The sequence below is a fragment of the Perissodus microlepis genome, chromosome 23, assembly GCF_051167445.1.
Source record: "Perissodus microlepis isolate ML-2025 ecotype Zambia chromosome 23, ASM5116744v1, whole genome shotgun sequence".
In the NCBI taxonomy this organism is placed as follows: Eukaryota; Metazoa; Chordata; class Actinopteri; order Cichliformes; family Cichlidae; genus Perissodus; species Perissodus microlepis.
In genome coordinates this window covers 24,059,819-24,082,937 of record NC_140482.1, presented here as the reverse complement: position 1 = coordinate 24,082,937, position 23,119 = coordinate 24,059,819, and the positions used below count along the sequence as shown (strand labels likewise).

The following is a 23,119-nucleotide window of genomic DNA, read 5'->3' as shown; positions in this document are numbered from 1 at the left end:
TTGATGGTATACTTGCACATAAACCACTACATTAGACACTGATGTGTCACTCCATACCACCCACTGGTCAGCCAGTTGTCCACCTAAGTGGACATATAAAAAAGAAAAAAGTACAAGTTTAAAAAAAATTAAGTTCAAAAATCTTTTTTCCATGCCTAAAGATGAATAGAAATACTTCAGGAAAAAAAATCTAGATTGAGTTTGTCATAATTCATGCATGAAAGGGTTAATGTAGCCCTAATACTCCTTCGTAGAGTTCAGTCATGCAGTAACTGTGAAGTTTAACCCTAATTGGCTTGTTAGAAACTATGAAACACATTGTACAGACTTCTGGATTAGAAGATAACTAATAATGGTCAGGAATAAGACTAAAAGCAGGAAGGAGTCCTTTATATACAAACATCTGTCAGCACCTCCAGATTTATATCATAGTTTATAAAGGACTTGTATGTAACTGATATGTTAAGTCTGTTGATTTGATTTCAGTAATAGCCTGATTATTTCAGTATAGTGGTGTACAGTTTGTACCAGTTTGTGCTTGCATCCTTGCCTGTAACTACTGCAAAAGTCCTGCAAAAGTCCAATAGTGTTTCTCTGAAGCTGAGGTCAGCTGGGAAGATTCAGTTGCAGTTAGTTTGCTGGAGAAGAGACAAACTATGCTATTAGAGAGGAATTGCTGAGCTGCATTGAATCTACAAACTGTTCAGGCACATTCACACCAGTGTTAATTTTGACTGCAAATGTTAAACTAAAACTTGGTTTTAGTCATAATTCAAAATTAAAATCAAAAGTTATTTCTATAGCACATAATAATACAACAAAGTTAACCAAAGTGCTTCACAGTTGGTCAGAGCAATAGCATAAGACAGTTAAAAGGAGGGCAGGAAACAATGATATGACAATTGTTTGAAACAAAAAACTCGCCACGAAATAACATACTAGTTTGAATCAAAGGCCAGTCTAAAATAACAAGTTTTAAGATGCACTTTAAAAGACTGGACAAACTCAGAGGAATGAATATAAGGAGGAAGGTTGTTCCAGAGTCTGGGAGCTACGACAGCAAAGGCCCGATCACCTCTGGATTTCAGATGAGACCTCGGTTGCATCAGGAGCATTAGATTGAAAGATCTAAGTGCCTTTTTAGGAATATACAACTGAAGGAGCTCGCATAGATAGCTGGGAGCCAGATTATTGAAAATTTTAAAGGTAAGCAAAAGAATTTTGAAATTGATATGATAATCAACAGGGATTCATTTGCAGTTTGGACGCACAGGTGTGAACATCTTCTGCCCTGATAGCAGCTGGGGGAGGACTATCCTCCGCCCGTGAGCGCTTTGGAACGGGCGAGGTGCCCACGGCAGCACCCGCTGCTTGTTGAGAGTAAAAGCGATACCCGCTTTGACGTCAAAAAGTCGTCATAAATAAGTCTCCAATAACACCAGAAAAAGTTGCCAGATTTGTCGCTAGTCGCTTTTTAGAAAAAAAGTCGGGGTCTGAAAACTCGCTAAATATAGCGACAAAGTCGCTAAGTTGGCAACACTGCCCAGGAGTTGGGGACCGCTGATCTACCCTATACTATATTAGCTAAACTGACAAACTTGCTGCTGAAGCTTCAGGCCTCTGTGTAAGAGCACGGAAGCATCAGGACATTCAGACCTATTTATTGTGCTCCTAAATTAAAACTAGTTTTAATTCAAAAACACGGTGTCACATTGCAGTATAAACAGATCCTTTGGAGTGTACATTCAATAACAGGGCAGTGAGACTGATTTCGGCAAAACCTTTAACAAACATTTCTAGAATTAAATCCCATACTGGCCAGTGTCTGATTTCCCTGATTGTGAAGCTGCTCTCAAACGCATCTTTGGGTGTTTACAAAACTTTCCGTTTTCTTTTTTTTTTCTTTGAAGGTTGTGGCGCAGATGATCGGTTCCGTTTAAAGCTGCGTGTGAAGGTAATGTTTTCACCGCTAACATGACCTGTGTGCAGCTTACAAACAACCGACGTTAACGGACTCACAGCTAGAACTGGGAGCTCGGGACAAAGGAGGCTTACAGTAATTGTTTATCCGCAATTTAGTAGTTTACGTTTGTTTGCGCAGAGTCCCGGAAGAGCAGCATCTGTATCGTCTTTTAATTTTCATTCGCACTTTAGAGGCAAGTTACATTTGCAATTGTAAATCAAAGTTTTCAATGTTGTGTTGTGTAAATGAACTAACATCTGTATTCTTTTATTTGTGCCTGTAATGGTGATTCATTGGCATTAAGTATATACACAGAAGAAAGTACTTCGAAGAAACGGGGGTTGCACTCATGTCTCGGCATGAGCAGGAAATAGAGAGAGAATTGTGGTAGCTAAGGTCTTGGTATATGTATTGGTGCCATGCAGACTAGCACGATGTGCAGCAATTCTTTGGTTCTTCTGGTCTTCTTTCCCTTTTGAATTTACAGTTTCTGCCATTTTGTGTTCAGGGCTCTGTGGGAGGGGGTGGTGGTAGTACTGGTAATACTTGTTTTGTTTACACTGATAAAAGTAAATGTACTGTATTTGTATGACAGGCTGTATGAAAACTACCATCAGCTTGTGCAAAACTGTACTATAGCTGGTACATATGGTTAAGAACAAAAATTATTCTTAATAGTTTTTTAGTAAAATATGTTATTTGGTTAAATTTTAGGGTTATTTTCAAAGACCAGTTAACTCCGAGATTGCAACTTTTGTTTTCTCTAAACTCTGGTCTGTGTTTTACCCAAGTGTCAAACTTATTATTTTAGTTTCCACACATAAGAGGATATAATCAGATGTGGATGTGAATTCAGCAGCATGGATCAGTGTGAGGACAGAGAGGAGGGAGTCCCTCCCTCTAAAACCACTCTGTGTGGGGAACATGAGAGCCAGACCAAAGCTCAGAGGTGAGATGACCATCTCTAACTGTCCATGACTCTTCTCCATGTCACAGCTCAGCACTCACATCACTGCTCCATCATTATTCACAGGAATCAACCTGGACCTGAACCTGATCCAAGCTGTGTGTCATTAAAGAGCGACAACTCCAAGGGTTTTATTACTGATTTTAAAGAAGGAAGATGTTCTGCTGTAGAGAGGTAATCTATTTATACTGTGCTTTGACAAAATACTTGTCTCCTTCTTGATTCTTTTTTTTTTTTTTTTTTTTGTATTTGTCACATGTAAATTTTTCAGATCACCAAACAAATATTTTCAGACGAAGATAACCCGAGTAAATATAAAATGCTGTTTTTAAATAGTTATTTTATTTTTTCATGGAGAAAAATATTTATCCAAACCTACTTGCTAAATGAAAAAAAGACTTGCCCCTCAGGAAATCATCTGAGCTCACACGGTGGGTCTAGGTTTCACAGCAGGTTCACCCAAAACTTTCGCTGATTGTGACCTACACTCGTTTTCACACCTTGGCTCGTGTGATTAGGTAGAGGATCAACAGGGGGTTCATGACTTCCTCGGGGGACACTCCGCTAAGGCTTAAATCTAGGACTCTCCACCATTTGACCTTAGAACTGAAGAAGCTTCTCAGATGAGAGGTGAAATGTCTTCAAGCAACTTAAATAAGTCCAGAAGCTTTTCTTTTCAAGCTCTTTAAACTACCATGACCCCGATGGCTGAGAACCTTCTCAGACAAACATTGTAAGATTGCTGATTTGATTATGGTCTGCTCCAGTTTCATGCCAGCGTATTCTCAGGCAAGATACTGAACCCCAAATTGTTAGGGTTTGAATGTGTGTTAATTTAGATAAAAAGCACATAGGTAGAAAAAAACATATGGGTGTGAAAGTGGCATGTTGCATGAAGGGTTTTAAGTGCTCAAGTAGAGTAGAAAAATCACTAGCTCAGGATCTCTACCAGAGACGTGGGAGCTTTAAGGTCCTGAGCAATATCTTAGCAGTTGCAACAACAGCACTATTCTGGACGGAGATCCGCTGATTCATTGATTATTTTTAAAAAACAGCTAAAAACACATCTTTTTAAAATTGCCTTTTGCTAACTTTGTTTGTATCTTGTTTTTTTTTTCTTTTTATAATCTGTTATATCTTGTAAAGCACTTTGTGATTTCTATCTAGAAATGTGCTATATAAATAAAATTTTACTTACTTTACTTACTTACCAGAGACGTGGGAGCTTTAAGGTCCCGAGCAATATCTTAGCAGTTGCAACAACAGCACTATTCTGGACGGAGATCACAGATGTTGTTCCTGGAATCTGTTGGAGCTAATTGCTCCCACTTTTGTTTGGTCATTGCCCAGAGTGCTGTGATTACTGTTGCCTTTACCTTATAATATATACCTTATAATTATTTATACCTTATAATAATTTTTGTTATTTACTACTACTTACAAAATCTGTATCATTACTCAACAGATGGGACCAAGAGAGCTCAGAGTCTCCCAGTAGCAAGTCTACCCAGCAGCATCACTTGGACTCCATATTTATGGTCTGTACAACAACTACATTTGCATGTTTTTTATATTCTGCACACAGCCCTCTTCATGCTGCACTCTGTAGACCAGTGAACTGTGTCCAACATGGATCTGATATTTGGCTCAATAATTTCAGTTTGATTCCATGATATTAGTCTGATTTGGTCATTCATATAGTATTCTGTTCCAGTTGCTGGAGGACAACATCATCACTTTTGTCAAGAATGAGCTGAAGAAGATCCAGATGGTTCTCAATCCAGATTACCCAGAATACCTAAAGAGTCAGAGAGAGGATGATGAAGAGCTGGAGAGTGAGGCTAGAGAGCAGATAAGAACCAGCAGAGAGGCATTTATGAAGATCACACTGAACTTCCTGAGGAGAATGAAGCAGGAGAAGCTGGCTGACTGTCTCCAAAACAGTAAGATGATTTCTTAAAACATGTGAGCTGCTAGATGTAATGAATGTTTACTAGTGTCTCAAGAAAAGGATCAACATGTAGTCACTCTAGAGGACCAACATACTCATGTCTACATTTGTTTTATTCAGAACATGCTGCAGTTTGTCAACGTGCACTTAAATTTAGCCTGAGAGAGAAGTTCCAGTGTGTGTTTGAAGGGACTCCTAAAGCAGGAAACCCAACCCTTCTGAATCAGATCTACACAGAGCTCTACATCACAGAGGGAGGGACTACAGAGGTCAGTCGTGAACATGAGGTCAGACAGATTGAAACAGCATCCATGACACCTGACAGACCAGAAACAACAATCAAACTAGTAGATCTCTTTAAAGCCTCACATGCAAGAAAGCAACCAATCAGAACAGTGCTGACAAAAGGAGTGGCTGGCATTGGGAAAACAGTCTTAACACAGAAGTTCACTCTGGACTGGGCTGAAGACAAAGCCAACCAGGACATCCAGTTCATATTTCCATTCACTTTCAGAGAGCTGAATGTGCTGAAAGAGAAGCAGTTCAGCTTGGTGGAACTTGTTCATCACTTCTTTACTGAAACCAAAGAAGCAGGAATCTGCAGCTTTGAAGACTTCCAGGTTGTGTTCATCTTTGATGGTCTGGATGAGTGTCGACTTCCTCTGGACTTCCACAACACTGATTTCCTAAATGACCCTCGAAAGTCCACCTCAGTGGATGTGTTGCTTATAAACCTCATCAGGGGGAAGCTGCTTCCCTCTTCTCACCTCTGGATAACCACACGACCTGCAGCAGCTAATCAGATTCCTCCTGAATGTATTGACATAGTGACAGACATCAGAGGTTTCACTGACCCACAGAAGGAGGAGTACTTCAAGAAGAGGTTCAGAGATGAGGAACAGGCCTCTAGGATCATCTTCCACATCAAGACATCACGAAGCCTCCACATCATGTGCCACATCCCAGTCTTCTGCTGGATCACTGCTACAGTTCTGGAGGATGTGTTGAAAACCAGAGAGGTAGGAGAGCTGCCCAAAAACCTGACTGAGATGTACATCCACTTCTTGGTGATCCAGGCCAAAGTGAAGAAGGTCAAGTATGATGGAGGATATGAGACAGATCCACACTGGAGTCCAGAGAGCAGGAAGATGATTGAGTCTCTGGGAAAACTGGCTTTTGATCAGCTGCAGAAAGGAAACCTGATCTTCTATGAATCAGACCTGACAGAGTGTGGCATCAATATCAGAGCAGCCTCAGTGTACTCAGGAGTGTTCACACAGATCTTTAGAGAGGAGAGAGGACTGTACCAGAAAAAAGTTTTTTGTTTCCTTCATCTGAGTGTTCAGGAGTTTCTGGCTGCTCTTCATGTCCATCTGATGTTCTTCCACTGTGGAGTCAATCTTCTGGAAGTACCAGAAGCAACATCCAGGTTTTCTGAAACAACAAAAGAAACACGTTTCTACAAGAATGCTGTGAACAAGGCTTTAACGGATCCAAATGGACACTCGGATTTGTTCCTCCGCTTCCTCCTGGGTCTTTCACTGCAAACCAGTCAGACTCTCCTACAAGGCCTGCTCACACAGACAGTAAGTGCCTCACAGACCAATCGGACAATAGTCCAATACATCAAGGAGAAGCTCAGTGAGAATCTGCCTGCAGAGAAAAGCATTAACCTGTTCCACTGTCTGAATGAACTGAATGATCGCTCTCTAGTCAAGGAGATCCAATGGTACCTGAGATCAGGACGTCTCTCTGCAGATAAACTGTCTCCTGCTCAGTGGTCAGCTCTGGTCTTCATCTTACTCTCATCAGAAAAAGATTTGGATGTGTTTGACCTGAAGAAATACTCTGCTTCAGAGAAGGCTTTTCTGAGGCTGCAGCCAGTGATCAAAGCCTCCAACAAAGCTCTGTAAGTAAATATGTGTTCATCCCTTTTTAACATTAAATTGTAATGATGCAATAGTCAGTATGTCTGTGTAGGTTCTCAGTCATCCAGGTCATTGTAGTCTAAGGAGCTTGGAAAGAAAAGCGTTTGGACTTCTTTAAGTTGCTTGAAGACATTTCATCTCTCATCGGAGAAGCTTCTTCAGTGCTAGGGTCAAATGATGGAGAATCCCCGATGTAAGCCCTGTGTCTTCAAGCAACTTAAAGAAGTCCAGACGCTTTTCTTTCCAAGCTCATTAGATGCAATAGTAATTTTTCTTGTTCAGTATTAATAAATAAGTGATTTCATTTGATCACAAATATGATCTTTTTTTTTCAGACTGAATCTCTGTAACCTCTCAGAGAGCAGCTGTGAAGTCTTGTCCTCAGTTCTCACCTCACAATCCTGCAATCTGAGAGAACTGGACCTGAGCAGCAATGACCTGCGGGATTCAGGATTGAAGCTTCTATCAACAGGACTAGAAAGTCCATATTGTAACCTGCAAAGTCTCAGGTGAGGTCAAATGACATACTTCATTGTTACTGCCTCCTGTTAGAGAAAGCTTAGTTAATCGTTGCTGCATTCTTAGTTAGAATCAATGCTTAAAAAATGAAATAAGTTTTTCTAAATCTAGTAGCTCGTTGTGGTTTTATTTTTCAGATTGACTTCCTGTTACTTAACAGAGAGAAGCTGTGAAGCTCTGTCCTCAGTTTTCCTCTCCCAGTCTTTTCGTCTGAGAGAGCTGGACCTCAGTAACAATGACCTGCAAGATTCCGGTGGATTTCTACTGTCTGCTGGATTGAAAAATCCACACTGTACACTGAAAAGTCTAAGGTCAGGATTTAGACATTACCACTGATTATGTAACCCTCTTGAGTCGATGGACACGCCAGTGCATCGAAATCAAATGACCAATTTAAGATGACATAGCAGTTAAGTTTCCCATTGAAAGTGCAGACTTCAAACCACATACCATTTATTTTTAACCTGTAGCACTGTAGACTCACTGTAGGCTCCCCTTGTTAATAATTTAGTTTTATTTATTTATTTGGTAGCACTTGATAATAATGTCACATTGTCAAACATTAGTAAGCTAATGGCAATGTAGGAGCAACTCATTTATGTATCATTGCATCTTCTTAATATGACATTTATAAATACCAATGTTTATTCATCTGTTACTCTTATACCATTACTAATGTAATTCCTTATTAGTAGGCTTGAGGAGCTGTCAGTTGAATGATCGTGGCTCAAGAGTTGGGAGTTCGCCTTGTAATCGGAAGATTGCCGGTTCGAGCCCCGGCTTGGACAGTCTCGGTCGTTGTGTCCTTGGGCAAGACACTTCACCCATTGCCTACTGGTGGTGGTCAGAGGGCCCGGTGGCGCCAGTTTCCGGCAGCCTCGCCTCTGTCAGTGCGCCCCAGGGTAGCTGTGGCTACACTATAGCTTGCCATCACCAGTGTGTGAATGTGTGTGTGAATGGGTGGATGACTGGTTGTGTAAAGCGCTTTGGGGTCCTTAGGGACTAGTAAACCGCTATACAAAATACAGGCCATTTACTAAAACTGTTGATCTAGCATTCTGAGAAAGATTAGAAAGAGGGATCGTATGTTATCTTGTCTCTATTTTCTACTTGTGAAATTGAGAATTTAATTTAAAAGCTTTCTCCTCACATTCATAGTGTTGAATAATTACTCCCCATCAAATCTTTAAGACCAGTTAGGATTCAGGAAATTTACTTTTACTACTTTTAAGATTAGGCTTCATAATTTCCTTTTTGATAAAGCATATAGTTAGAACTGGATCAGGTGACTCTGAATCTTCTTAGTTAACCAGTTTAGGTTGCTGTGGCTTCCCATGATACAATGAGCAGGTTTCTTGCCTCCATCACCAGCCAGTACTCAAGCCTGACTGTCCTGATGTTCTGTCTAATGTTGCAGGCTCTTATCTTACATTGTGAAGCAATTTGAGACAACTTTTGTCATCTGTTGGAATTGTCAATTTATAAATAATGCTAAATGTAATTGAATAGATCAAGTGCATTATCTCTGTAAAACAAAAAAGAAAAAAGTTTTCATAATTTTATGTTGAGAAACTTTTTCTGAAATTGTTCCACAATTTGAAGACACTGGATTTGTGAACCTCTGCTCATTCTTACATCTTAGCAACTGCTTCACTAAGATTCTCTTTTTATACCCAGTAACGATATTGACCTGTTGCCAGATTAGCTGCAAAATCTTCCTTGAGCTGTTTCTTATTAGTACCACTTACTTTTACAACCTTTTGTTGCCCTTGTTCCAACTTTTTTGAGCTGTCTTGCTGCCTTTAATTTCAAAATGAGCTAATATTTTTCATGAAATAGTAACATGTCTCTTTTGAAACATTTAATATATTTCTGAGTTCTATTTTTAAAAAGTATAGTTTTATGAGTTTTGTAAATCATTGCATTCTGTTTTAATTTAACACCTTGAATTAATTATATTATGTGTCTGTAGTCTTTCAGGTTGTCTTATTGCAGAGAGAGGCTGCATTTCTCTGGCTTCAGCCCTGAGCTCCAACCCTTCCCATCTGAGAGAGCTTGACCTGAGCTACAATCATCCAGGAGAGTCAGGAATGAAGCTGCTTTCAGCTGGACTGAAGGATCCACTCTGGAGACTGGAAACACTCAGGTACAGAAGGAATGCCTGATGCGGGAGGACAGGTGTTTTTACCTTCAGTATCAAAAAAAATAAATTGCTGCAGCCTGAATATACAAACATCAAAGAGGTAGATTCTTTAAACAAGATGCTCTTTCATTCAGAAAGTTACTTAAAATAATCAGCTTTGTGATAAAAAAAGTTTTTTCTGCCTTTCACTATTTGTGTGTGTGTGTGTGTTAGTATATCCTGTTATATTGCACCACACTGTGACATTAATAAAAAGTAGCTCTAAATATATATTTTAAAAACATGTCTGTATCTTTTACAATCACACTCCTCAGCCTCCCAATATTGTTTATGCCAGGGTACCAAAGAGGAGAGTCCATCTGTTAGTTGAACATTGGATTCAGGAAGAGTCCTTATTGTGAAACACTGAACCAGCTTTTTATCCTCTCAAGGATATTCGAGGGTGCCCAACAAGTCTTCATGTGTTTTGTGACAGGGTCCTTAGGGGTGTCTTGTGGGGGGGTAATTCATGAGTATGGTGTCTGGTCCATTGTTACAGGCCATGTAGCCCTTGGCAACCATAGCGAGAACTTGGTTTTTATTTAAAGTCAGTTGGAATAATTTCTGGTGGGCGTTGGATTCAACAAGGGCTACCCTTTGTCACCAATTGAGGTTTTTTTATTTTGACTTCACCGGTTAGTGAACTTCAGCTTGCACTGGAGCTACTTAGAGTCTTTAAACAAGTGTAAAATGGTGTGAGTGAGAATCAGCACTTCTAAGCGGAGAAGTTTAAGAATCTTTGGGTCTTGTTTCAAAGTTAGGGTAGGGGGAGTTAAAATAAGACTGACAGATTGGTCTGCCCTAATCAATCTGGTGTGATGAAGAGAAAGTTGGGCATAAAAGCAAAGCTGTAGATTTACTGGTCAGTCTATGTTCGTACGCTCACCTACAGACTGGTGTCTTGGATACAAGCATCAGAAATGAGTTTCTGGCTGGGCTCTCTTTTAGAGTTGGGGTTAGGAATTAGGTCATTAAAGAGAGAATAATAGTAGAGCTGCTACTTTTCCATATCCAAAGGAGCCAGTCGAGGTGGTTTGTGGATCTGAAGCCTGTTGTTAAAAGAAGAGGGGGTGCTACACAATGACAAACATGACCCTATCACAACTCTTTGAGATGTCACTTCCAACAAAAATGCCATTTTGTTTTTAAATGGTAGACTCCCAGTTTGAACAGTGAATGTTTTCTTTGTTCTATTGTAATAAGACATATAAGTTTATGAGGTTTGCAAATCACTGAATTACATTTTATGCACTATATGCAGATTGTTCTGCTGGTCCCAACTTTTTTTTGGAATGTGGGATAAATAAGTCTCCTTGTGGATTAAGACTTTTAAAATTGAAAAAAGTAACATTTCATGTGATTTCAGTGTTATGTTGATGTGTCCTTGTCAAAAGAATGTGCTGGTCTGACCCCCTCCTCCTTTCAGGGTGGAGCCTGCTGGAGTCCGATGGTTGAGACCAGGTCTGAGGAAATGTAAGTGTGTTTTTAATGTGATTCATGAAAACAAAGCAGCACACATTCAACCATCTTCAAACTGTCACATCACTCATTCACATCTCTGATGTCAGGAGTCATTATCAAAGTGTCAATCAATGAACAGATGATGGATCAATAACTGCAGCTGGATTGTGTTTGTTCTCTCCATCAGATTCCTGTCAACTCACAATTGACACAAACACAGTACACAAAAACCTCAAACTTTCTGACAGCAACAGGAAGGTGACACATGTGGAGGAGGTTCAGTCATATCCTGATCATTCAGACAGATTTGATTACTGGCCTCAGCTGCTTTGCAGTGATGGTCTGACTGGTCGCTGTTACTGGGAGGTTGAGTGGAAAGGACTGGCTTACATATCAGTGAGTTACAGAAGAATCAAAAGGAAAGGAGATAGTAGAGACTGTACCTTTGGATTTAATGAAAAGTCCTGGAGTCTGAGCTGTTGTGATGACGGCCCTCCTTCTGTCAGTCACAATGAGAAAGTAACATTTATCTCCTCCTCCCCCTCCTCTGTCTCGAACAGAGTAGCAGTGTATGTGGACTGTCCTGCTGGCACTCTGTCCTTCTACAGAGTCTCCTCTGACACTCTGATCCACCTCCACACCTTCAACACCACATTCACTGAACCTCTTTATCCTGGATTTAGAGTCTGGCTTTCTGGTTCCTCAGTGTGTCTGTGCTGAGTTGAGGTTAAAGAGAAACACTCTGACTGTTGAACAGATAGTTCAGTCTGTACATGTCTGTCTCTTTCACTCAGAAACACGTTTTCAGAATCAGTTATTTTGTTCCTGTACAGTTTTCTAGTTTTATTGTTATTCTGTTAGTATCAGAATCTGACCAAATGTCAAATTATAGTGGGACTCTCCTGTTTCATCAGAAGATACAATTTCTCTTTACTCTGAGTTTAGATTATGATCAACATTCACTGAACCGCCAATGAAACCAGCATTTTCTTTAACTCTGAAAGAAAAATATCTCTTGATACTCACTGCTGGTTAAAAGATGAACTATATTCTCATACTCATGTCAGGCTGTCATTTAATATGTAGACCTTTCATTCATTTACTTTCGGTGATATATAACTGGTTACATGTATAACCCTGACATTAACCTTGGTCTTATGTTGAGTAAACATCACCTACAGACCTGTAAGTAGGAGAGCTGAACCCATTTTCCATATTTTTATCTTGTTTGTAAGTAAGCGTTTTTTGTGTTAATTAAAAGATATTTATGACAATAATTCAATTAAATTTTATTTATATATCCCACCTGTTTTAATGTTGTTTTTTTTCTTTTTCAAATAATTGTACTGATAACTGTTTTCAACCACACTGATATAGATTTATATTCAGACTGTTAACACTGGACTGTTAATACCATGAAAGTATCAGAATCAGTGCCCTCTAGTGGTCACTGTCAGTAACTACAACTCTCTGTATACAATAGCAGTGACATTATGAACTTTATGAGACTCTTTGAGAAGTTAATGGAAGCAGTCTTGTTTTTCTCTTGTTTCCCTCACTAACATCAGCTGTGTGCAGGTTAGCTTTGACAGAAATAGCAGAAAATAGTCAGTTGATGGTCAGCAGCTGAACTCATCTCAAAAATACTGCATCATGAACTTGTCTCCAACAGGGACTAAAACTTATTGGTAAAGATATTAAGATACAAATTTGAACTTCTTGATTTCACAAACAGTGTCTGATAGAGGAGGAAGCTGTCCTTCATGCCTGCCCTGTCTGATTACTTTATGCTTTATATTACTTTTGAGGGTTATTTGAACAATCACACATGTTGGAACCTTTTCAGTTTCCTTTAATCAGAAATGCTGTTCAAGTATAGACAGTAGATGCTTATATATGATGTCTCAAAGGGGACTAAACAACAAGAGTACCTCCTGTTCAAACTGATACCTAGAAAACCTCAGTTATTTTGGACTGGATAAGTTTTATCTGTGTGGGTTAGAGGGTTAGAGACAGGTCCAGGATATGTTTAGCCTAGCATAGCACAAACACCAGAAAGAGGGGAAGGCTGTTATCCTAGTTTATAAATAATAAGTGCTCTAAGTGTTAACAGGTCACTCACTGACCTAATTGGCCATTTAGTAAAATGACCTTTGCACTGCTGTTTGCTTCTAACAGTGACCAGTGAAACACTTGCTTGTGCTAAAATATTAAATAGTGAACTGATTGTCTGGACTTTGTGATAGTCACCTGTGACAGAACAGGCTAGAATTTTTAGGTGCCACAGAGGTATACTTATCTATTTTGCTAATTTAATTCAATTAAAAAGCAAAGAATAGGAAACACTGAATGAAGTGTTGGGAGAACAGGGGTCACAGTGTTAGGACTAATGGATGTTTTTGACTATAAAGCCCATCTGCAAGGACAGGAACACAGAAAGAGGCAGATGTGTTGGAGAGAGACAGAAGTGCTGTACATTGAGAAAAAGACTGGTGTCCTATCTGGACTCAAAACAAATGAAAGAGGGAAAACAAACAGTTGTATTGGATAATGACAGTAGAAACTGACCAAACCAGTTGTTCTGTCATGACATACATGTTTAAATATTTGTGAAGCCTGTGCAGCACGTGGGTATATAAATACGATACATTTGGATTATCACATATAAGTGGTTCTTTCCTCTGAGTATCAGTATTCACTAAACAAACAGCAGTTATCACAGTCTGGTGTTTTTTAATTAATTATTTATTTTTATTTTGCTCAATGCAGAATACTTGAGGGGGGTAGCCGAGAACAAGACAACACTGCACGCCCCCACCAAGGTTAACAGTGGGGGTGGAGCAAGGGCTTACCTTAACTAACCCAGGTTTTTTTCTTTCATAAAGACAACAGCAGCCTCATCTTAAGGCTTCCCATTGCTATTCTACAAACCCAAATCCCCAAAGTGAGTTGGTGGTGAGTGAGATACCCTGCCATCCAGATGGTGTCCTGGTGAACTATTATGCTGACGGTGGCACACAAAAGCAAGAAAACAAACCACAAACCATGTGAGAATGTTCAGTGCACTCATTGGTCAGATGTATCTGGGACAAGAGCAACAAAAGTAAATACAGGAAGTACAGTAAGGGGAAATAAGGATGGGGCCAGACATTTTTCTCACATCACTGTAACAGCATTAATGAGATAATTGAACTCCATGGCTTTAAAGTTTAGGTAGCTTCACTGTGTTGGCACATGGTATTGAAGAATATAACAGTGGAGGATCAGATGTTTTTGGGGTTTTCCTGATAGAGACAAGGGTCAGGCTTTCAAATAAATTAAAACTCTGTCTGGGTCTATGGTTAAGCTCAAGTGGAGGATTGCTGCCAACCCCCCTCTTCAGCATTGCTTCAAGGACAGTTAATATGACCCGGGGGTGTTGATTCATTTAAAATAACATTATCATCCTGTTGTAACCAGGTTACTGTAAGACTAAATAAACCAGACTGGAGACATTAACCACACATTTTTAGATTCAGTGCGATTTTACACTTCTTGATGATATTACCATCTCTGATTTTCATCCAGAATCATTATTGAATGCTTAAAATCCAACAACCTGTCTTTGATTAGATTGAGCACAGTAGGTGGTTTAAATCCTTCTACCAGCTTCCTCAACATGACATCAGACATAGTCTGAATAAAACCAGTTGAACCAGTCACGGTGCTTTCAGTGCAAACACTGATGTTTGTTTTGTGTTTTCTATTTGCAGAGACACGGCGTGACAGCAAAAAACAAAACAACCTGATCTTGTTCATGTGCACATGTCTGTATTATTCAGAGCTCAGATGAGGCTTTTTTTTGGTTAAGCTGTGCCTACTTCCTGGCCATGTTAGTTTGAGGGAAATCAAAGGGCAAATTTGATGCAAAGGAAAAAGGAAAGAAAGGATAGAAATGTTACTGCATCTCTGTGAAAGTGTAATTTAGAAAAAAACTCAAAGAAGAGAAGGAATGGGGAAAAGGTGGAAGCTTTACTTTTCACATGAAAGTCTATTGTTCAGAAACTTAACCTTGAAGGGTGTACATAAATGACATAGACAACTGTTCCTGCTAAGCCCCTCCCAGCTGTCCTGCTACAGTAAGAAGTCTTGATTGTGGTAAAGTCTATGAGGACAGCAGGTGATATTTAAATCACTCCACCTCTCCTATTACCCCTGCTGACATGCAGACATGATCCGAATGAAACCGGCTGAACCAAATGTTTGTTTAAAAACAAATACTGACATTTGCATGTTTTCAGTCCAAACACATTCTTGTCAGAGACAAACTAACCTAATGTAATTCTATTTTAGTTATGTAGCACTAAATGGTAAATGGCCTGCATTTATATAGCGCTTTACTCAGTCCCTAAGGACCCCAAAGCGCTTTACACTACATTCAGTCATCAACCCATTCACACACTGGCAATGGCAAGCTACGTTGTAGCCACAGCTGCCCTGGGGCACACTGACAGAGGCAAGGCTGCCGGACACTGGCGCCACCGGGCCGTCTGACCACCACCAGTAGGCAAACATGGGGTTAGTATCTTGCCCAAGGATATTTGGCACGCAGCCAGGAGGCAGCCTGGGATCAAACCACCGCCTTTCTGATTAGTGGCTGACCTGCTCTGCCACCTGAGCTACAGCCACCCAAATCACAACTATAGTCACCTCAAGGTGGTTTATATTGTAAGGTAAAGACCCTACAATAATAATAATAATAATAATAATAATAATAATAATAGCAGCAGTTTGCATGTTCTCCCCGTGTCTGCGTGGATTACCTCTGGGTACTCCGGCTTCCTCCCACCATCCAAAGACATGCAGCTTGTGGGGATAGGTTAATTGGATAATCCAAATTGCCACTAGGAGTGAATGTGAGTGTGAATGGTTGTCTGTCCTTGTGTGTTAGCCCTGCGACAGACTGGCAACCTGTCCAGGGTGTACCCCGCCTCTCGCCCTATGACAGCTGGGATAGACTCCAGCACCCCCCGCGACCCTGAAAAGTATAAGCGGAAGCGAATGGATGGATGATAATAATAATAATAATAATAATAATAATAATGAAAGTATTTACGAGAACACATCTGTATTATTCAGAGATCAGAGGAGGCTTTGTGTTCCTGTGTCCCCTGGGATAGTGGGATATAGAAGAAAATCAAAGGAGACTTTCAAAGGGACAAATGGTGAAAATGAAAGATGAGGTAAACTTCATTTTTCAGATTAAAGTCTGGTGTTGAGAAACTTCACCTTGAAGGATGTACTTCAGTGTCATAGGCTGCTCCTAATGCTGAGCCCCTCCCACCTGTCCTGCCTCAGGTGGAGTCTTCCCTCCTTCCAGGAAGAAGCTCAGTAGTGTTTAGTGTCCAGTGGAGTTTGGGTGGAGATTATTCTTCTGCACAGTTTGAAGAAACTGTAAGTTGGCTTTGTTTCCTTCTTTAACAATTTGTCTTTAGAAATGTTGCTGTCTGTTTCTGCCCTGTAATGTTTGGAGAAGAGTCATTATGAAGTGGATCCACTTCATAATGACAGAAGGCAGCTTTTCCTGCCTCCATCACTCTGTGGAGGAAGCAGAGAGGAGCCACTTCTCTCCCACTCATGGAGCAAATAAATGTGACGTGAGCTCAGTTGGAGGGGTAATTATACACTGATGGACAGGAGGTCACAGAGGACTTTGTGAACTATTATTTTTTCATAGATCTATTGAAGTCTACATATAAATTCAACATGTAGGCCTCTGGTTATAAAACATTGCGCCACAAACTGTTGGCTCACCTCCAACAGGAAGTAATGTTGACTGTTTTACCCTCAGAGGAGTCGTGTTATTCAGAAACTGATGAGGTTAGAATGACCAAAAGTTATCATATTAAACTTACATCTGTCTGTCAATCACTCTGACCATTTAAAGACAATTACATCTCAAAACACATTTTAATTTCTTCACTCTCTGAGTTTCCCTCTGACTCCTTCACTCCACCTGAGTCTGAAGCAGCTGTCAGTGACTTCCTCATAGATATCGTTGATGTCAGAGCTCATATCAGAGCACATTTAAATCACAGTTAGATGACATATGGCTCCCCAGAGACTGTCTTTAACATCATTGGTCAATGATTAATTAAAAAACATCATCATAAAGACAGAGCCAGTGATCTGTCTGAGCTTTACATCATTATAATTGCTGACTACCTTACCAGTAGACCCCAGTATGTGAGGCTGCAGGACTGTGTGTCTGAGCTGCAGTAAATTCAAATAAACTCTTCTGAGTTTCTGTTTTTGCCTCTGACCAGACACAACTTTCACACCGATCTTTGAAATTTCCTTGTACTGAACAGCACACTGTGTTCATGTGCTAAACAGGAATCATTTCCTTGTTACTAAAACACATACTGAAGTACAATTTCACTAACTCAGAGTTCAGCAACCGTGGCAGTTTGTCTTCAAATAACTGTAATCTCCAGATTTCCACTTTTGGCTCAAAATAAATTTTCCACTTTATCTTAAAATGGTCGATAATTATTCTTTTTCTTAATGTGGCCCTAATACTCCTTAATAGATTTCAGTCATGCAGTAACTGTTAAGTTTAACCATAAAAGGCTTGTTAATCCGATTACTTTTTTCAAGTAACGAGTAAAGTAAGGGATTACTATTGCAAAAACGGTAATTAGATTACTGTTACTTTCCCATAGGAACGCTGCGTTACTGCGTTACTAAAACTGTGATTTTTTTGCGAGAATGTCTCATGACAGTGACGTAAGCAAGTGCGACGTTCGTGACAACAGCTGTGTGCAGATCAACAATGGATCGACTGCAGGAGAGAGTATGAGCATGCAGCGTTTAAAGCGTGGAAGTACTGACCTAACTTTAAGTTTGATTCCATAAAAAGTGACAAAAACATTAGTGTCCGTTGTGCGTGGGAAGAAAACTTCTTTTTACAGCGAAAAAAACCCCCTAAACTTCCAAGCAAGCACCGAGTGCGCTACGAAGTAATGGGAAATTCACAGAGAAACTCGTGGATTCTTCCACTGACCGCTGCGGCAGACCTGCACCAGGGTAAACCTCTGCCTACCCTACTCCTGCTTTACAGGTGAAAATAGAGCAAAAGGACCGCTAGTCTTTGACTTTATTTATTTTCTGCTGTGTTTTACTTGCATCTATTTGAAAGACTGAGTGTAAACACAAAAAATATATATATTTTATGTGCTGGAATGTGCAGAAAATAGGTTTAAATAGGTTTAAAACAAATTTCTTCCAGTCAGAGAATGTTGCATATAATTAAATTTTTGCTTGATGCATAAAGTTAAAAGATTAAAACTAATAAAACAAGTTTTAAAAGGGGACTTTTCCATTTGATTACATTTTGTATGATGGATTGTAGAAAAAGTAGAATTGGGCTGAAAGATTTATCGCTTTATCACCTATTCAGGTTGTAAATCGTGTTTTTAAAAAGTAACTAAGTAATTAATTACTTTTGAAAATAAGTAATCAGTAAAGTAACGGGATTACTTTTTTGGGGAAGTAATCAGTAATTAGTTACTGATTACTTTTTTCAAGTAACTTGACCAACACTGCTTGTTAGAAACTCTGAAAGGCTCAGTTCAACAGGTATAAAATCACCACCTGTGACCAATTCATTGTCTAGAAAATGGCTAATAGAGTGATCTGTCTATAAAGTCTTTGTTTCTGTCATGAACATCAGTAATATGGTCGTAGTCATAACTTTATTTTTCTTTTTTAACTGCAAAACAGGAATATTTACCTTTTAAGTGGTTATATTGTTGGGGAACATGTTTTATATAAACCGTGTGTAAAGCCTACCGTACTAAAACCACCGAATGAAGAGCAAACTGTTTGTGCATGTATTCGTTTAGCAATGAAAGTTGTTCTACTTGATTCTTATCTGCTGCCGAGTCTCTTTTATGATGACGGAAATGCAAATAACACAGAGCACACACCAATAATACCTGTTTAACCACCTCACATTCATTCAATTTTGATCCGTGACAAACTGAAGTGTTCATCTCATCCTTTCTAAAACAGTGTTGCGTTAGACTATATTTTAAATATTAACACATGGATTAGTTTGATGCTGACAGCACCACTTTAATGTGACTGCATCAGTTTGTTAATTATTAATATGCAAAATGTCATGACCATTGATCAATGTCCATGAGTACCAATCACTTAGAAATTAGCCTTAGAAATTCATATCATGTAAACAATAACATGGCGCACAGGGTGACGTGAAAAAAGGCACATACCTTTGACGTTGCGTAACAAACTCTGTATTCCTCATCCACACGTAAACGGCGTTTCGAATCACCAAAAATTTAGATTTTTTTAAAACTCAGTTTTTGCATTTACTCTTTATTGAACAGAAATCACAAAGTTCAGATAATTTCATTTTTATTCTACTAATAATCACCTGTCACATAAAGACTCCTAAAACCTCTAACAGACAGCTGGTGTTTAGATTACAGTTGAATAACAATTAAAAAAACTACATGAATCATTTCTGGAGCAGGCTGGACATCAGTCTCAGTATCTATCAACATGCTGTGGTGAAAATGCCCTTTCCATTAGTTTTAATTCAAACACAAGTAACAAGTACAACATGTAAACATCAGGAAATAAAGAAGTATATAGAAGTAAATTAAGTCCGGGGTTCAGTCAATGGGGGTTATCCAGCTGTGTGTTGTCGGTGATATACAAGCTTGACAGATAAAATATATTCATGAATACAGCTGCAGGGCCAAGAGTGCCAATATGACTTAAGTACATATGTCATTTAATGATTAATTTAATGTGTCATTAATAATTTAAGTTAGAAATAAATATAGATCAGGCGGGTCAAACATAAAGCATAAGATTTCATAAAATTTTCAGTTTTTGAAAACAAAATGAGCAGCATCTGACTGCATTTCAATGATACTGCAGACTGCAAAGCTAAGTGCAGAATTTAGGAAATGGCTAAATTGATACCTGTTGGTGTTTTCAGCCATTTTCCTACTGACAAAACCTCCCTTATGGACAGTCATACTACACAAAGTAATTAGCCAATAAACAATTAAATGGCAGAAAAGTTTCTATCTTTTCATTTTTAATAAAGAATTTTTTTTTTTTTCACAATTACAGCTAAAAAAAAGTTTAGAGTCTGGGTAATTTTACACATTTCTTACAATTTAAAAATGAGTTGTGCTGACAGATTTCTTTCTCTATCACAGCAGCTTTTTTCCTCATCATGTAGAAAAACAGATAAATATGTGATTTCTTTACACTGACAGAAAGGAGAGTTTCACTGGTCTGGCATGTTTAAGATCAAAGTGGGCTGTCTGCGGCTCTACTGATGTAAAATGAGTTTGAGCTTGTAGTATAATGCTACTCCTGCTGAGCCCCGCCCACCCACTTCAAGTCCTGCCCCTTTGAGGTTAAAGTGAAACTCAAACTGAAAAGCTAAACAGCTCACCTGTCTATCTGTGTTTAGTGTCAGGTGTGGAGTGGAAATTCTTCGTGCTGAACAAACTGTAAGTTCACTTTGTTTCCTCATTTAATCTTTAGTCTTTAGAAACTTTACTGTTTGTTTCTTCTCTGTAATGTCTGTACAAAATGTTCAGCTCTAGTTTCAGGGTAAGCTGATTTCCAACATTTCTATATTTTTTAATGTATTTACCTATTGTGAATGTAAATAGGCTTCAGTAAACAGGCTGTACAAAGAGGTTATATGTATAATAAAGAAATGTTCTGTTATTGTACCTAAAGTTGAATCAATCCACTACCCTACAAAACTGTTGTTATATTTGTTGTAAATTCTGCTGCCCTCTCGGTCTGGTCACTCTTTAAAAAAGATATTTTTAATGTCACTGAGACTTTTTACCTGGATAAATGTAATATATAGAAAAGTCACATTTCCAAAAACTGATACTGAAACTTCTACCTTAGGACAGGAATGCTGTTTGTTGCTCAGGTATGATATCATTCATGAGGGATACATTTCATGTTTCACATATTACAGACCAAAAAGCTACTTCTAATAATTTAAATAAAATTTCTTCTTGGCACAAAACCTGGAAAAGTTTTTGGAGGTAACAACGTAAATTATTATTTAACATAGATTTATCCTCCAAACATATTCAACATGTAGTTTCTGTTTAAAAAAATACTACGACACAAACAGTTGGCTCTCCTCTAACAGAAAGTAATGTTGACTATTTACACACAGAGAAGTCACTTAGAGACTAAATTAAATTATACCCAACAACATTTATAGTAAACTTGTATCTTTCTTTTTATTACCCAAAACATTTAAAGATAAATCCATATCAGTCACAAATTTTATTTCATCACAGTAGGAGTTTCTTTGACTCTGTCCCTCCTGCTGAGGTTGAAGGAGTTGTGTCTCATTTCCTCATTCATACAGTTGATGATAAAGATTGTATCTCAGTGCTTTAAGCTTACTTGTCCACTGAATTTTGTCTTTGAAACCCAAGCATTGACATCCTAGTTAACTGCCTCCTCAAAGACCGTCTTCAAGATGAGCACTGTTACCATCAATCTGTCAAAACAAACAATAAAAATCTGCGTCTGATTCCAGTTTGTCGGTCTGGTGAACCACCGGACTCAAACAAGCTCCTCCATACTGCCATTATAAAGCCTAAGGTCCCAGATAGTTCTGTGAATAGTTAGCTAACATAAACCAATGGAAGTATGTTAAGAGCAATCAAGCAACTTACTTGGTGATGTCACATTCTGTCGTACCACAAGATAAATTGTAAAGTTGTAAAAACTTTAAATTTAAGGTAGAAGGTTGTTTATTTGCTATGTGTGCATAAACAGTCAGGGCACGTTGCAGTTCTTGTGCAGAGCTCTGTCAAAGTAAGACAGGAAAATAGACAGAAATAAACAAGACAGTACAACACGAACATGAATTCTAAATCATAAATCATAAATTCTACCCCCTTTACAAGCAGGGCGGCAGTATATACATGAGTCCAATTATATTGCAAATATTACACAGTTAGGACTTCTGGCAAGTAAAGTGGGGTAGTGTGGGGTTATTATTGCACATTGTTCACTGGCTTTTGTTTGCCATCAGTCTGACTGTGGCGGGGAAGACGCTATTGAAAAACATTGTTCTGTGAGCGATGGTGCTGTCTGCTTTCTGTCTTACATTGTATGTGCAGTTCTTGTGTCTGAGCAGAGTGTGAGCTGGATGGAGTGAGTCCCTGTTAATTCCCTCTGCTCTTTCTGGCAGCTCTGTGTGTACATAGAGTCCATAGATGGAAGTTTTTTTTTAAAGGGATTTCTTTAATTCATCAACATGGATAAATCTGAATATTTTTAGAACAGGGCTCCATAATGTTCATTATTCTGTATATATAGTGTTTTACGTCCTCTTTAAAGCATGACCCTACTTGAATACTGCAAAACAAATGCAAATGTGTTGAGAATATTGTGTGCTCACAGTCAGCTGTTTTACTGGTTGGCGGGTTCATTGAGCCACGTCTGTACATTAAAAAAGTCTCTGCTGTTTGTCACCAGCAATCTAAGACAGATCATATGTATGTAACCATGGCTACATTTTACTTTTCTGAGTGTGTATCTATGCATGTATGACTGAAATTATGCACAACGTGTGTGTGCGTGTGTGTGTGTGAGAGAGAGAGCTTTATAACATATATATGGTTTAAAATTGTAATGCTGGAGCTGTGAGGAGAAATAATGTGGCAGAAATAATCAGCTGTAGTTTATCTGTTGGCTCATTTTTTGCAGAGAGACGCTGCAGACAGAGAAACAGTCCATCCTGGTCCTCCTGTTACTCACAACTTGTCGAGAGTCCTTCTGAAACGCGTCTTCTGACCGAGGCCAGTACTACACATCAGGTTTGATCTCATTCAAGTAATTTTGTTGTTAACCCTGGAATTTCTGTACTGCAAAGACAGATTACCTCTCACCTATGTTGCCATGGTAACTAAGGCTACGTTCACACTGCAGGTCTTAATGCTCAATTCAGATTTTTTGATCAAATCCAATTTTTTTGTCTGCTTGTTCACACTACAAATAAAATGTGACAGCAAACACGCTCTAGTGTGAACGCTCAAAGCGGCCCGCATGCGCAAAAGACAACGTCACACAC

At 39.0% G+C, this 23,119-nt stretch overlaps 1 protein-coding gene across 1 annotated transcript in view; it reads left to right on the top strand.

Annotated features, from left to right (window-relative positions):
- LOC146361499 (uncharacterized) overlaps nucleotides 1-23,119 on the top strand; it is a 43,899-nt gene that overhangs the window by 15,712 nt on the left and 5,068 nt on the right. The window contains 12 exon segments of the mRNA XM_084922358.1: nucleotides 1,911-1,954; nucleotides 2,788-3,104; nucleotides 4,396-4,468; nucleotides 4,645-4,873; nucleotides 5,002-6,790; nucleotides 7,145-7,318; nucleotides 7,466-7,639; nucleotides 9,301-9,474; nucleotides 10,937-10,983; nucleotides 11,159-16,404; nucleotides 20,471-20,510; nucleotides 22,756-22,865. Coding sequence (XP_084778484.1) covers nucleotides 1,911-1,954; nucleotides 2,788-3,104; nucleotides 4,396-4,468; nucleotides 4,645-4,873; nucleotides 5,002-6,790; nucleotides 7,145-7,318; nucleotides 7,466-7,639; nucleotides 9,301-9,474; nucleotides 10,937-10,983; nucleotides 11,159-11,691 — 3,554 coding nt within the window. The 3' untranslated portion in view covers nucleotides 11,692-16,404; nucleotides 20,471-20,510; nucleotides 22,756-22,865.